Here is a 17,692-nt window from a genome sequence, read left to right as displayed (position 1 = left end):
TTATACAGCCAAGACAACTCATAAATATAATTTAAAAATTTATTTAAAAAAAACAAATAATAAAAATGCTTATAGAACTTGTTCATGCTTCTGCAAATTAAGGTAGGGTTTTCCAGGAAAAAAAAAAAGTCCTCCCACACACAGTAATGTAAAATTTCACATCAGATTATTCTGAGGGTGCATGCACTGTCAGTATAATTTTTAAAACTTATTTTATCTTTGAAAAAAAAAAAAAAGTCTTTCAGACAGGTGCTGAACACTCACTGCCTTTCAGCACGAAGTCTGTTTCCACATAACATTTGTACCTTTAGAAGTTTATCTTATTAAAGAATGTCAAACTTGAAAAGTAAGATAATTAAGTAATTTCCATGAAAAGGCAATTTTTAATGGAAAATAAAATACTTTCAAAAACTTCAGAAAGATGTTAAGATGTCAGTCTTCAATAAAGACTGACGTAGGAAAAACAAGCAATATTCTCAGGAATACTGAGAAAACGGATGACCTGCATAAAACAGTGCCACATCACAAATATAAATTTAAAGTTACAGGAACCCTAAGGAAAACACTAACAATCAATAAACTGAAAGACATTTGAAGTAAAGAACACAGGAAGAGGAACCTCCTCTTTCCTTCCATTCACGCTACAAGTCAAGCTCCTGAATAATAGCTACGCACATTTTACAAATACAGCTTTGGGAAGGAAAGAAAAGCACGAAGCAATTTTATAACAATTCAGGAGAATTAGGAGAGAAGTGTAGATTGGTATAGCTGGGCAGGAAAACAGGGATTACTTGAGCTTTGTTCCTTTAGGAAAAAGCACTATCATTTACGCAATCAGTATTTCATAACACAAAATGAAGTACAATTTCTGCCCCACAGAGCATGTGTGCATATATGCACAAATAGTTTCTGTTGGTTTTTTTTTTTTTTTAATACAGCTTTGCATTCAATGGGCAAGAAAAGACTTTTACTGACTTCAAAGGATTAGGATCCCGTGCCTTCTCTCTAATAAACTATAGCCCGCTCACATAGAATATTCTTTCTGGAATGTTTCCCAAAATTTTAACGGAAGGGTAGGAATAAACCAACTGAAAAACCTTGGTAAAGTCCAGGAATGGAGGAAACAAGCATTAAAATTCATATGTCCTGCTTTTTCTCTGTTGGACACAGGAAATGCAGTGCATGAACCTAATTCTTTACCTCAATGGTTTATTGTCATTAGAAAGGCAAATAATTAGTCTTTATTCAGTATCAGTTGCTATGCTCGTTGTTTATTATTGTAGATTATATGTTTATTTCTAAACCTCACTACAAAATAATATTATTCTTCTAGACAAGAAATATTAACCTGAAAAAAGATTTAGCTGTGTAACAATTCATAAGCTAATGATAAAACAGAAAGAAATTTCATTATTTCAGTTGATAGCAAATTTGAGCTGTCCTCCAGCACTTTGAAGAATTTAATAATTTTACCCACCATGACTCAGTCACAATGATGTCCAGTTTAATAATCTAAGGAAACATTTTACAAAATGAGTGCTTAAGATAGCCTTTGAAACAAAGGCTCTGAACAAGTCTATTCTTCATACAGAAGCGTAGACAGCATTCAGCAGCCATTTTTGACAACTTACACATAGTGCAACATTGCCTCAGTGTCAGATTGCAATTATCCCTTATGGAGGATCAGATATGGATGTTAGTGGCCAGTGCCACATTTAATGCACATTAAAACTCAGGAATTACTATTGGAATCCTACTGGAAAATACATTTCTGATTGCTTGTCTATGAGCATTAACACTCTATGCAACGTCAGCAGTAAGTACAAGCCGCCTATGCTCTGATCACCTAACCAAGAAAGCACTGTTTTGCAGTTTATTCTAATATAAATTTACATACATGCTCACATGATATTAACAAAAGAAAGCAAGCTATTTAACACATTCAAGCCTCTAGTGTTATTTATTTCCCTGCAAACTAAAAATGTCCATACATGGTGACTTGGACTAAAAGGCTAATAAATACACTCACCTAAATACAGCTATTAAAGGTGCATATATTGAATCTCCATCATATACATACATATGGTCCCAACTACATTCTGTGGCAAAGTGATTAAATCTTAATCTTAGTATCGCATTTGGACTGAAAAAAAAAAAAAAAAGAAAATTGTTGTAGAACATTATTTACAGAAGTATTGAACTCATTAGATAAAGAACTTACAGCAAAATTGATCATGCCAGCGTAACTTTACTAAAACATTTTGAGTACTAAACATTTCAAAGAGTTAAATAACAAAATTCAGGGCAAATATTTCACTTTATCTTAGAAAACTTTAAAAATAACACCCTCAGTCCAAGTCTAATAATTCCTAAAGTTAACAACAGACTGAAGTCCATCAGATTTTATCAGTATTCAGAACCACAAATTTAGAGCAATTAAAAAATCCTATTGTAATATACTAGCTTTACTTTACATGGTCAGGACTATGAGGTTTAAAGAGTCTTTCAAGACAAAATCACCTACAAATCCTCACTCCGGCATTATACTAGTGATTGAAAATTAAAATCTCAAAACACAAATTTAAAATAGCACGTAATATTAGTGTAAGGTGTTGTTTTTTTTTTTTTTCCCTCCCTGCTTCCCCCCCCCCCCCCCTTCCAGCTGACACCTGGCAGTCAGATTTCACCAATTTTTGGTAGAGATCCAGATTGGGACTGTAAGACTTGTAAGACTTCTGAAAGGGGAATTTTCTCCTATGACGAAGTTAAGACTCCTAAATATATTCCATGAAGCATACTGACTATTTTTTTTATTTAATTTTAAATTTTTTCTTCCCTCTACTGACAGGCTTCAGTTCAGTTTGGAAAACATAGGCTGGGTTGGTGGTTTTTTTTTTTTTTTGGTGAGGGATCATTTCAAGAGAGCTCTTTGTTCATTTTTTAAGAGAGTATTTTATACATATGTGCTTTCTTCTGTGTTGACATTTTGCACTATGTTACTGGGTTGTATTACTCTTCCACATACTGTGGAGCATATTGTTTCCTCCAGCTACCCACTCTACCCTCTCCTGCAAAGAGGAGGAATAGAGTGAAGATCAACTTCAAAGCAGAGTTTGCATACAGTCCTGAGGCATGTTTCCACTTTAGCATAGCATACCACAGTGCAAATATTCCTGAGCTAGCTTGGCTAAAAAGAGAAGTCTAGCTATGTCAGAAAGACATTCAGCTATAACCTTAGTCACCTAGATATTGATGCTTCTACTTAAAAGATTTTGCAAACTACCCATAACTTCATTGCTGTTGTGTTTAAATTACTATCTGCATACAAGCAGACCAAAATTAGATCAGATAGATCTTTACTGAACTGCAGTGACAGAGCAGACATCTAAGATAACTGAGATTATGATAATATGGAAATACAAAAGGGGTTAATTTTCTTCTACAACCTCAGTAGAATTCAGACCTAGCTAAATTCCTCAGCAAAATCCTGACCTGTGGCCTGGAGAATAAAGGTCCCACTGATAATTAATAAATTTGTGCCTTTAGCAGTTAGCCATACAGTTAGCATATGTCTCATTGTTTTTTTGTGCATGTGTGTGTGTTTCTGTGCTGCGTAAACTAAAAAAAATAGCAACAGACATGAGACATCTAAATGGTATAAACTCTGGGCACAATATGATTTTAGAACTAAATACGCGAGGAAAACTAGAATGCAAGAGAAAATACTTTATAGAAGCACTAACTTTTGAGCAACATGTAACTGAATAATTGTCATGAGACTGGAAGCATTGTGCACTTGAAGCCCTTCCTGATTTATCACTGATGAGTTAAATAAGATAAATAAGTAAGATAATGAGTTAAATAATAGGATTCTGTAACCACATTTGGAACTTACGTAAAGGTACTCAAACAGGCAGCAAATTTATCATAGGGTTTTGAGAGCTTGCAACACTGGCCAAATTCCAACATCAGCCTAACTTTTGCCAGCCATTTGAATGGGAATGGAATTTGGCCAACTGAGAAATCCTGAAAATCCTACTAATCCTACTTCAACTTTTTTTTTTTAATTTTTTTTAACATTTACACAAACACAAAACAAAACCAAAAAAAACTGTTTATATTGTATCCAAATGCAGTTTCTACTTGAGGAGTTTTTTAGATCTTTAGAATACACAGTACCAAACTGTCAGAAAATTTAAGCTATGAAAATACTTACTATCCTTCAATTAACCATGTACATTTAGTTTTATATTTATAATTTATTGGTCCATCTGTTAAATATCCAGAAGGTTCTGTTAACCTACGAGAGAAAAGAAAAAGAGCTGTAATAAGTTAGAGACAACACAACATAACACATCATCAACATGCCAATAGATTCCTTCTGGATGGAAAGAAAATTGGGGGTGGGGGAAAAGAGTCAAGTCCCTCTTCGTATTTCTTGTCACACTATTTTTGCTCAATAAAAACTAGAATCTTGATTATTTTGTATCACTGATTTACTCTCTTCCCCTAGGCAACCACAAGACTTCTAATTTTTCTAGTTCAGTAGCAATCAAATACTACATATAATTTAAATTATCCTTCACACAAAATGGATACGATCCAATCAAAAGGGATTTTTGTTTATGAGTATTTTGGTTTGGTTTGCTTCTTTCTTTTGCCATTGCCTTACATCTTACTTCTGAAGTTAGACCACAGCAGCAGTGGGGAAAACTGTTCTAGATCACGAGAAATTAAAGCATAAGTTATAAATTTAAATCCATATAAGTGCCAGCCTGTCCCTCTCTTATTCCTGGTCAGTGATGAGACATAGGAAAGCAAAAACTAAATAAAATGCACACAAACAGCTATAAAGGGTCAGACCAAAATACTGACACAGCCCAGTACCCTGTCTCTGGCAGTGGCCTACAGTAGATACCCAGGAAAGAATTTCAATCCCTACAGATACTCCCCACAGCGTTACACCACCTCCAATGACTTGCAGCTCAGGGACATTCTCAGCCAGAGGCTGTGCCTTTGTATTGCTTTGGGGTTAATGTTTCTCTTAGGAGTTTGGCCATGTAAAGTCACATAAACTTGCAGCATCTGGAATATCCCGCAGGAATGATTACAACACATATATGAAAAGACATCTCAACTTTATCTCACTTAAAATGTAATGATCTGTGTTGTTTCCCTCCCTTCTCTCCGCTGTCCTTTTTCCAACCTGAGAAATCCTTGCTCACTGCCTTTAATGTATCTTTTCTATTCTCCTATACCCATTCTGAGATGCAACACAGATCAGCATACTGTATTAAAGGTGCAAGTGAACCATGAATCTGTACAGTAGCAAAATAATGATTTCCACTGCATTCTCTATTCCCATTTTAACATTTTATTCGCTCTTTCAACAAGTACTATGCTGACATTTTAAACACAACTAGCTGCTATGACTTTTTTTCTGAGTGATAATAGATAGTTCAAGATTCATTACATATAGGAATTCATTTAATGTAGAAGTAGAACCTTTTTCCTCCATTCATATATATTACTTCACATTAATCTACACAGAGTGATAAAACAGCAGATGAAATTCAATAATCTATTAACATAAAATCTTTCTGAAAGAGCTTAGTATCTTCAGCACACTGTAACTTCACTAATTTACCCCATTTTCTGTATTCTTTATGATTATATTCTATAGTTCAGGCCTTAACACACATCTCTAGTGGCCTTACTCCACTGGGAAAACTGACCATCCTACTCTTTAAAATGTTACAACAATGATAATACATAGTCAGAAATGGTCATTTCTTTCACTACAGTAAGTAAAGATAATCGTTAAGACTAAGTATCACTGAATAAGAAAAAAGAAGCAGTTGGGATTTTCTGTTTTGTTTCAGTTTTTTTAATAAATCAATAGACTAGATCTAAATCCAGAGGCAATGCTGAATAAGTTGACCAAGTCACAGATAAATTTTCTCACCAGGAGTCTAGCTGAACAGGAATTCAGTATCTGCTATCCTACTGTATTTGAAGCTGTACAGACCAATTTTAAAAATATTTGCTACCACATCTACTGCAAATTATTTACATTTGAACTCATATCAAACACTAATTACACACTCATTAACAGAGGTCTGTTATTCCAAACATAAAGCTATAAACATGTGGAAAAGAAATAAAAACAAGGGAGCAAGAAAAAAAGAGTTTCTGAGATAAGTCTGAGCAAATTCTTAGTTTTTTAAAGAAGTCCTTCACCTGTCCTGTAAGAACTAGTGTCAGTTTGTTAGGCACATTGTAAGCCACTCAGTTCCAATCACTGGTGGTTTGAATGGAGATCTTTACCTGCACTTTCCTTTTGATGAAATGGGACAAAGCTCTCTAATATGTGGAGCTGTCCAAATAATTGTACTTCAAAACATTTTCAAGTCATAAAAACAGTAATATATTTTATGTTGCTGAATAAAAAGAACAAAAGCAGATAAACAGCTGGTAACACGAGCAACAGCCTGGGAGGAAAAAAAAATAAAAACAACCAACCACCATATACTTCAGTCAGGTGACAGCTGAGAGAAAATATCCCTACTGAAGCCCAATACATTGAGCTGGTCTGAATGCTGCAGTACGCCACATGTGAATCAGTGCCTGGCCACACAAAACTTTTGCTTGAAGCGAGCAAAAGACGCACACGGTTAAGGTTTACAATATTTCTTTTTGTTGAGAAATATCAACTTTACCGAAAGGTATACTTTCATGTTTATGTACACAAGACATAGGGTCTTTCAAGGTTATTTCTGGCTTCCTTACATATTAATTACATTGTTTGGACAACGCTGAACGTAATATCAACTTATAACTTAAAAGTCTAAGTCACACATCACTGATTTTGAAATCAAGCTAATATCGATGCTTGGCCCCTAGCAGAAACTTAGTAAAGCTGATTACAGGAGCAGAACCCATGTTTGAGCGTGTGCTAGATTGAAGGCATTGTTTTGTTTGGTTTTTTTGTTTGTTTTTTTTTTTTTTTTTTTTAAAAGGCAGTAATGCATAAAATTCCAATCAAAATAATTTTAGTGCTGTCATACGGTTTCTATACGGATGTAAAGTCATATAGCAAGCCACAGAACATTTATTTTGCTGCAAGAAGTGTGAAATGGCATAAGTATTCATTTGCAGTCAAGACCATTGCCTTCTTAGTAGCTGTATAATGCAATGGAGGTGACTTAGAGGAGTTGTTTATACTAGATCAGCCCTTTGGCACTAGTAAAGTGAAAACAATTTCCCTTTTCACCTGGCCTGATAATTTTTTGATAAATAGTTTCTTTTGGAAGAGTAGATAGCCTTTGACACAGCTATTGCACTTTGCTGAAAAAAGTATAGAATAAATAAGAGCATGACATTGCTTTCTAATAACAGTTGTGGAAAATGCAAAGATAAAGGGGCTGTTCTATTTAAAATAAATACATAGCAAGATAGGTGGGTATTACTTTAAGTTTCTTGAGCCACACTAAGAACTTTTCTGTATCACTTTTCTTTCCAAACATTATCAAATCCCAAATCCCATAAATAACACATAGATAAGCAGTACTACTTTCAGGTAACCTCTTACCACATCAAGGGCAATATTCTCTATCACATAATGCCAGGTATTCATGGACATAGTTTTGCTCTGTGACTAACGGTGATCCTGTCAAATAACCAAAATCCAGATGAGCCAACATAACTACACGCTCTTTAGTGACAGAAGTGGAAGAGCCAGAACAATGCCCACATGCTGCACCCCTCTCCCTGCTCATTGCTTAGAAAGCTTCAGGGATGAAGGAACAGCCAGGACAATTTGTGCAGCCTGATAAACCATAGGTTTATCACACTTAGACTCCAGCTTTCTAAACAGAATGCACAGGAAGCAGCTGATATATATTTTCATTTTAAATTGAATGCCAGCTTTCGTAAACACAACAATATTTTTTTAGTTGGCAGGGTTATAATCAAAACCTATAAAGAATTAGAGACGCATACCAAGAGAACTTTTCCCTTCTCTGTATCCTGTAAAACAGACCTGCCAAATTATAGAGTACAGTATAGTTACAGAGTAGAGTATAGTGCACAGCAGAGTTAAAGACATTCAGAAGCATCAGCAACAGACTAGTCACTCACCAAGCTAATCCATCAGTAATACTCACATGAAAGATACATGGCACTATAGGTTGTTTCACCTAGCAGACAAACATATACCAGAGGCAATACAGGGCAACCAAAACATGCAACAAAGCGATATCTATATTCCCCTGGAATATTACCTCTGTTACGAAATAGTGGCAAATATAATTGAGTTTGAATTTACAGCGGTAACAGTTATATTTACTACTGTGGAGACCTTAAATCAAGGCCAATGCATTTCAAGAAAAGAGAAAAGTATGTTCTAGTTCAGTCAGAAATTATTGGTCCAAAATGAAGGAGCAGTCAGATGAAATCTATGGCCTGGAATATATAAGACATCAGAGTAGGTTATTAAAATGACCCTTCCTGGCTGCAATATTTATAGATCTGTGAAAAATGCAGTCATGTCATCTCCTGTGTCTTCCTGTAAAAGAACAGTATTTTCAAATCCTTCAGAAATGGGCACTAATTTAAACCAGAGAAGTATCCTGGGCTGCTTCAAAAGAGTGTGGCCAGCAGGTCAAGGGAGGTGATTCTGCCCCTCTACTCCACTCTCGTGAGACCCCACCTGGAGTACTGCATCCAGCTCTGGAGTCCCCACCATAAGAAGGACATGGACCTGCTGGAGCATGTCCAGAAGAGAGCCACGAGGATGATCCGAGGGCTGGAGTACCTCTCCTGTGAGGAGAGGCTGAGTTGGGGCTGTTCAGCCTGGAGAAGAGAAGGCTCCGGGGAGATCTTACTGAGGCCTTCCAGTACCTAAAGGGGGCCTCCAGGAGAGCTGGGGAAGGATTTTTTACCAGGGCATGTAGTGACAGGACGAGGGGGAATGGCTTTAAACTGGAAGAGGGCAGGTTTAGATTAAACATTAGGAAGAAGTTTTTCACTTTGAGGGTGGTAAGGCACTGGAACAGGTTGCCCAGAGAGGTTGTTGAGGCCCCATCCCTGGAGGTATTCAAGGCCAGGCTGGACGTGGCCTTGGGCAACCTGGTCTAGTGGGAAGTGTCCCTGCCCATGGCAAGGGGGTTGGAACTACATGATCTTCAAGGTCCTTTCCAACCCAAACCATTCTATGATTCTATGAAGTCATTAGGTATTTTCTGGCATGAGCAGAACATGAAGATCCACAAAACTGCTGGTAGATGGACAGAGGTCTGACTTAGAACATAGGTACATTAGAAGAAACAAAGTATAAGGCACATTCATAATATTTACAAATATGCACTGTCAAATAAAAGAAGGAGTTATGAAGAGGTTAATTTATCTCTATATTATTTAGTCTCACATTTCTACTCAAAATTTTATGAAGTGTTGGATTGCTTTGCAATTCCTACTTCAGATATATCTGAATATGATACAGAGTACATCTTACTATATGGATTGATCTCAATATCAATATTTGTGTGTCAGTCAAGCACTATTCTCTCCATTGTTGCAAAATCTTGCTCCATCTTCTTTTCATCTTTCACAAAAATCTGTTTTATTAAAAAACTAAAATCAATAACTGTGCTTCAGAGTTATAACATCAAATCCTTCACAAATACAAGTAGGGGCAGTCTTCCTAGCTCGAGATCTTGTGCATAACCTTTATAACAGTGAAAGAGGCTCTTCACATATCCCAGATGAGAACAGCTGAATATATTAAGAAAGATAGAAAAAAAAAATTTGGACCACCTTGCAGAACAAACCAGAATCAGTGAGCACTATGATATCAGAAAGAACTACAGAAAAGGTCAAGAGGCCATTTCTCATACCAAAATGTTAAGTGATAAACTAAGAAGCTTTTTCAATATTTTTTTCCAAAGGAAGATCTGAAAAACAACATGTTCTGAAAAACCCACAAAGCCAGATTTTTATTTTCCAGGCGTAAAGCATTGATCGGCACCTGACAAAAATCTTAAGAATTCACATCTGATTTTTGTGCATGTTTACATTTATTTCTGAACTTTGCTGTTGGATAATTTTTTTTTCCACATCCATTAAAACAGAATATACCGAACATACTGCAGTTCTAATTTTTCTTCAATGGCTAATCAAGAGGAATAAATATTTAATACATTAAGAAAACATGTGCATATGCCAATCACACTCCTATACTTGTTACACACTGCTTTGCATTAATAGAAGAATGTATATTTAGAAACAGTAAGGACATTTCCAACGACTTTTCACATGCCAGCTAATAAAGCCATGCTCTTAAATAGGCCCCACTTTATCCATTGACAAAGTAACAGTTTGTTTTGTAAAATGTCCCCAGTGCTTAAGTATTCAGTTCTTCCCTCTAACTTATTTTAAACAAAACCAGGCTCCAAAACAATCCAAAAATCCCAGAAATGTAAAATTAAGACTAAAATACAACAACATTTCCCCCCCTCCCATAATAATATATTCTATGTTTCAAGAATGTTAGCACTTATGTGTGGCACAAATTAATTTTTTTTCTTGAGTGTTTTAGTTTCTGGGGTTTGGGGATTTTTTTGTTCAGGTTTTTTAGGGGTTTGGTTTTTGGGTTTGGTTTGCTTGTTGGATGGTTTGTTTGGGGTTTTTTTGTTTGTTTGAGTTTTTTTTTTTTAATAAAGTTAGCAGAATATAATCTTTTATTAGTGAAAAACATTAATTTAAGGTTTAACTCCAATAGGTGTTTTGTTTCCTCATTCACTGTTTCTGAAAAAGGCTGGCATTCTATACCACATTTTTGTAATAGACCCAAAACTAGTGAAAGAATACTGCATAAAAGTAGATGTTCCTTTCTAAGTACAAACGTACACAGCATCTTACTTAAGCAATGTATTTTCCACTTACATAAAAGCTTCCCCCCAAAAAAATCTGTTTCCTTCCTTAGGCTTCACAATATAAAATTCACAGAACATAGACCATGACAGGTCATTTAGAATAGGATATCTGCATGTGTGACTGTGAGACTTAAAAGGGAATCTATAAGGTGACTAGAAATAAGCAAGTGTAGGCACATACTTATGAAGACTTGGTAGACAAACCAGATGCAGAAAATAGTGTTAGGTGGTACGTGACTTTTTTCCCAAAAAAAAAAACCCAAAACTTTAAATTGCCATGCAGTTACAACACGCCCTAATGCCTATTCCAAGGCAGGATCACCCATACTGAAATCTTTCTTCATAGTTATTTGTCTAATCTGTTCTTAATAATTCCAGTGACAGAATTCTACAATGTTCTTTGGCAATCTATTGTAGTATTGATTTATCATTATGATTAGAAAGTTTTTCTAAATGTCTAACTTAATTTTTTTCTTACTTCAACTTAAACATATTAATTCCTGTCCTACTCAGAATGGACCTGGAAAACAGGTAATTAATTCCCTTCCTCTTTCTGCTTACCTTTTACAAACATCTACCTTCAGGCTTTTGTTCTCCGAATTAAGCAATTTAATCTAGCATTCCTCATGCATCATTTTCTAGACTGCCCTCCTCCAGAACTTCTCCAGTTCATCTGCGTTTCAAAATGGTACCTACTACTCCAGCTGTAGTCTGACGAGCATAGCAACCAGAGAAGAATTATTTAACGTCCTCAATGTAGCCAGTTGTCCTGAATGTAAGTAGCAGAATAACTGCCTTTATGCGCGTTGATTTGTATACAACCTGTAATTCCCTGTGGCTGCTAACTTCCCCCATAGAAGGAACTAAATGGTATTACTCTAGTTCATCCTGCTGGGGTTAATTATGTCTACTGAAGTGTAGAAATTCGAATCCAATTCCCTCAGTACAACTTTTTTCAGGCAGTGTTATATAGGATCAATGCAGCTTGCATGATCTGGAACTTGCTGCATGGAAAGTTTCATTTATAATCACTTTCTCAGTAGGAAAATCTATTTTCGTTTCTGTGATATAAGCATTCACTTAAAAGATGGAAACTCCTGGCCACACTGCATAGTGAGAAATCCTACTTAAAAAATCAATGGACTCCACAAGAAAAGATGAATTCCATTTGTGTATATTTATCATAAACTACTTCTAAAATCTCCTACATTTTCCTTAACAGCCATTTTTCTATTATTCAACTATGTCAACAGTTTTTGAATTATTACTCATAGTCATTATTTATTCACCTTACGAAACACTAACACAAAGTCAGTACTAACAAAAATTAAAACTCAAGTGCACATATGTAGAAGGTCCCCATCATAACAGTTACGTTAGTTTTGTATACTATAATGTAAGCCATTCTGCCAGTGAAAACACAGTACCATTTTTTGTGTTGGTTAAAACTAGGCAGTTGCCAGACATCAGCCTTGCAAATTAGAGGCACAAACACACACAATTTTCCTCTTCCTCATACTACTAATATTAAGTCCAAGGAAAAACATTGGCATGCATCTAGAAAAGAGCTTTCTACTTTTTCTGCATGTAGAGGAAATTTCCCATTAGTTTTCACAGAATTCACAGAATTGTTAGGGTTGGAAGGGACCTCTGGAGATCATCTAGTCCAACCCTCCTGCCAGAGCAGGGTCACCTACAGCACGTTACACAGGACAGCGTCCAGGCGGGTTTTGAATGTCTCCAGAGTGGGAGACTCCACCACCTCTCTGGGCAGCCTGTGCCAGTGCTCCACTACCCTCAAAGTACAGAAGTTCCTTCTCATGTTAAGATGGAACTTCCTATGTTCAAGTTTCCAGCAACAACATATGTCAAAATGCTCTATTTTAAGTTTTTCTGACAAAATGAATAACGGAATGAACAGAGGCCAAGAGACGAGGTGAAGAATAGGCAGAGTAATCTCTCACTGCACATGATTGGACAATTTTCATTTAACAGCTTGATACTTAAATGGAGCAAATAACACTACTGAAAGCATAGCTTTGTAGCACAGGTCCTGAAAAAGTCAGGATGGCTTCTATCTTCAGATTGTTCTTCAAAGTACATACATATATTCTTTAAAATATGAAACTATAAGCCATAACTATCTAAAAAAAACCCCAATCCAAATGCTGATTGCATTGAATCTAAGCAGCACACCATTTTCTCTACTGGTATCGAGTATTTGTTTCTTTTCCTAACTATGTAAATGAATCCAGTTTTCGAAATAACAGAACTTCTCCAAAAAGCGAAGCAATTTTTTGAGGGCTCAAATCTAAAAAAAAAAAAAAGTAAGAAACGCAGAAAAGCTTAAGAAAATCTGGTCTGCCAAGACATGACTACAGTATGAGGGAAAATAGCAGAGTGCAACCTGAAGACAGGCAGAAAGGAAAAATAGTTCAGCACTCAGAAATTTGTCATTAAGTACATTATTAGCCTTCAGTGGATTCTTAGCCTTTTTGAATAGTGATATTCACATAATGTAATGAGAAGAAAACCACACACAGACTCTTAACAAATTACAAATTGGATTATCTTCAGAAAAACTGCTCCTTCACTATAGGTCTTATTGTGCCTTTATTCTTCCTCTAAGAAATATAGTAGATACTCATCAAGAAATATTTTTACTTAATATGACTTCAAAAGCACCTAATTCTGTTTCTATGAGATGAACAAAAACAGATTCTCAGAGACTACAGCTTAATTGTTTAACACAGGTACACAAATACACATATTTTACTGAAAAATGGTAGACCTGTTTTCCCGAGGTTTAACCTGAAGTCAGAAAATACTTTCTAATGCAAACCTTTCCACCTGGGGGAGAGCGAAGAGGACGGTTACGCTATATTTTAAGAAACCCCAACTACTAAATACTGTATCGCCCCCAATCATTTATAAATTATTAACAATTTAAAAAGTTTATTTTATCTAGTTTTACACAGATGGATTTACATGTAATATTCATGGAAAGTTTCTATAGAATTGAGTGGAGTTGAGTCAGTTTATGGAGTTCAACAGTGAACTGCATACTTCCTACAGTAGTGCTACACCAATTAACAGTTCAAATCTTGCCAATATTTTACAGGTGGCAGTGGTCCTCTTCCTCTCAACTCAGAAATCAGTGCCTTTTAAAAGACACTGCAAACAGCACAATATCCTCCACTGACCTGGAACAAAACTTCAAGAAATGTAGTTTTATGTCTCTTATCTGGATTAATACACACATTTGGTATTTCATATTTTAATACCATGGTTGGACAAAATCATATGAGACAGACATCTACTCTATTAGAAATGCCTAGGCTAGTTCATAGATGACATCCAAAATTCTGCCTGTAAATAGGCCTGCCACTATGCTTAAAGTTAAGAACTAATAGAAAATCAAGTTGCATTCGATACTAAGAGAAGACAACATATATTTCCCTCATTTAATTATGGCTGCAAATGCTACTTTGGGTATAAAATCCAAAAGGTTAAAAAAGCTGGATAAAAATAGTTCCTGGTTTGAGTAAGAGGCAGACCATCTACTTGATTCATCAAATGAACTTGTTGCACTCAACAGTTTTGTGTCATGGTCACTCATTTTCTCAGAAAAAGAGAAAGTCTGAAATACTCAAAATTCTGACTCTTCAGTCTTGACTCAGAAGAGCATTACCAGCGGTGCCAAAGTTTTCCCATATATCCATCCAGATAGCTACTATTAGAAGCAAATAGGAATTACAAAGAATCTGCCAGGAATCAAGAAGACATCTCATTACTCTAACATTTTACAATGTTCGTTTCAGCCAACAGTTATTTTTATGGCCAAACATTGCCAAGATAATGAAGAAAGAAATAACAGAAGGGGAAAAAAACAAAAAAAAAACCCCACCCAAAAACCACCACACACACTCCAGACTGAAGTAGTCCTATTTCTTACTTTTTTCCTACCACATTAATATTATTATTTCATTTAGTAAAGTTTTGTACCTAAATAGATTAGGTTACTTTAAGATTACCCAGAAGTGGCACATTATCCTTATGTTATCCATAGTGTTAAAAAAAGTTATAGTTTAGGTTTCTTTAATTGCTAAAGCTCTTTTCTCTAGGCCTTATTTTCTACAAGGCAGCCCTCCATTTGCAAAAGTAACATGGTTAAGCGTATTTTCTAACATATTTTGTTAACATCTTTCACTTCATTTCTGCTGCCTGAAATAGACTGCAAACCAAGTGGGCTCTATGTTAAAGTAAGATTGTCTACAGGTTTTGATTTAATCACAAGATTAACATGAGTGAAGGTTAAAGTTACTTACGAATTTTTATGTATTTGTATATACTTTAAACATGCATTTATATACTGAGCCATACATATGTATAAGACTTCTATAATTAATCAAACATGCCACACGATCTTAAAATGTGGGGCACAAGGAATATAGACAATGCAGACTAAGGTACTTGGCAAAAAGGTAATGTACTGTGCCAGTTTTTCACTGTACATCACTATAAATCTCATATTCATTTGTGACCTAGTTCAGGGTTTTAACTTAAGCTTCCTGAGGTAACAGCCAAATGCTCTAAATCCAGTGTCACCTACTTTTAAACTTCTCATTGTCTACTTCAGACAAGTTTCTAGTAAACACCTGTGCTCAACAAGAAGCAGCTGTTTCTACCCTTCAGTCATTTAGATTGATTAACACATAGCCATCAAATTGTATGTTTGTTAAAGACAGTGCTCCTGGCAGGCAATTACTGCTGCATACACCAGTTGCCACTAGCTATATTAAGTCTGGAATTGTCCAAATGCAGTAAACTTTGACATACACACACTTCAAACAAGAACAAAGACACCAAGTACCTCTTCACATCCCTAAGACTACACAAACAGAAGTTTGGTTTGGTTTATATTATTTATGATTTGCTTGGTTTTCAACACATTTCTTAAATTTAGCATCCTCATTCTATTTTTATTTATTCTTTATATATTTTTTTATATATATAAACAGCAACTCCTTCTTCCTCTCTTCCACCTCTCATCAGCACACATGCTGCTTCACAAGAGGTTCTCAGTCCCTGAACACAACCTCACACAGCACAAATGTTGACATAAGAGACAATAGTTCTTTTCAAAACTTAAATGATTAATAAATTCAAAGTGCTGGTTCCTGACTAGGTTTGAAGTACTGTCTTTTAGATAATTATATAGATAATCACTTATTTTATGACTTCTGTGACTATAGTGATTATCAGGACATTACACATTTGCTTTAAATACAAAGCACATCCCTCTTTTTGCTCCAAAGAACTAGAATAATGGCATTCATGTCTCTGGGGTATTACAAGGTACTCCTGTTTGGGGATATGAAAAATTCTTACTAGTAATGAAAATGCATCACTTTAGAACACATCATTTGTGGCAGGTGTCATTTCACTCATATTTTCTGCTTGACTTTTTAATTCATGGGCAAGTCATAACACTTAGCAACTTCCAATACTTCCTCTAGAAGTTGGATGAAGAGATATCAGCAAGGAAAGACTACAATATTATGAGTCCTAACTATTCCAGATGCCAGTTTCATTGAATCAAGCATTTCACACGTTGGTAGAGAAGTTCGGGGTTTGGGTTTTGGGTTTTTTTTGTTGTTTGTTTTTGGTTTGTTTTCTTTTTTTTTTTTTTTTTGGGGGGGGAATATCTTCAGCCTGTAATTTGTATTTAAATGCAAGATCTCTGGAATTAATGAAATACTGATGTCAAGTTTAAAATTATAAACATAACTTGTTAGCAATTTTAGCTTTCAGCTTATAGGCTCTCAACTGAAATGAAACAATACCAAAATTTGTGGATAGTGATGAGAAACATTAGAAGACAGGGACACACACGGAACTGTACGTTATATCCATCAGTTACCAAGCTAAATACAACTTCCCATTTACTGAACTGTTAACAGACAACCTGCTAAAGCAATGAATTTGCATCTCCAAAGCTAGTGTTGTGAAAGACCCTGACAAATGCAAAACTATCCAAGTCTTAGACCCTTCTAAAATAAGTCTTAGTCTGTGTTACATACATTCAGAGAAGTTTTGTGTGGATTTTGGGAGAAGGTATTACTGTCATTTTTACTGTCCACAGAAGTACAAAAGAATACAACACAAAATTTAATCGTGCTATTTAAATGATAAAAGCTTCATTTTTCCAATATTTTCTCTGTTACCCCACCTTTTTTTTTTTTGCAATGAAGCACAAAATAATGAAAAACTACCAATATACAACACGGCCAACGGGAATCTCTGAAAGGTCACATACACATTTTTAAACCTTTACACCAAAAAAGAAGGCACACCCAGGAAAATGAACAGGTTGCATCCTGCAAAGTGACCCACGTATATGCTTTCCTGTAGTTCTAATGATAAAATTCAACTGAGACTGCACATGTTATTTCATTAGCAGAGTCTTATGCAGGCTTAGGATTTAAATGAGGCGCCATATTAGTATAATTATGAGAGATACAATTCTGAAGTTTTTCACTTTAACACTCTATGGGTCTATTCACCGCACAGGCATTGAACCAAAAAACTTTGGTTTAGAATTTCTTTCTGCTAAGCAGAAAAATTACAACAGAAAACTTGGTCCCTACAAATCTTGTCTGGATAACAACCCTGCCAATTCAATGAACACAAACATAAAAGTTTCAGCTGAGATTTCCAAACCCGTTCTGCTCTAGCTTGCCAAGGCACTGATCAGT

The 17,692-nt window shown here is 35.5% G+C and overlaps 1 protein-coding gene across 1 annotated transcript in view; it reads right to left on the bottom strand.

The window, feature by feature from the left end:
- ATRNL1 (attractin-like 1) overlaps positions 1-17,692 on the bottom strand; it is a 580,396-nt gene that overhangs the window by 476,717 nt on the left and 85,987 nt on the right. The window contains exons 4-5 of the mRNA XM_009881641.1: positions 4,217-4,300; positions 2,030-2,143 (exon numbers count right to left, since the gene is read on the bottom strand). Of these exons, the coding sequence (XP_009879943.1) occupies positions 2,030-2,143; positions 4,217-4,300 (198 nt within the window). The remainder of the gene's footprint in view (positions 1-2,029; positions 2,144-4,216; positions 4,301-17,692) is intronic.

Source organism: Charadrius vociferus, unplaced genomic scaffold, assembly GCF_000708025.1.
Source record: "Charadrius vociferus isolate BGI_N301 unplaced genomic scaffold, ASM70802v2 scaffold282, whole genome shotgun sequence".
NCBI lineage: Eukaryota > Metazoa > Chordata > Aves > Charadriiformes > Charadriidae > Charadrius > Charadrius vociferus.
Note: the sequence above shows the minus strand (reverse complement) of the source record. Positions and strands in the feature narration are given on the sequence as shown.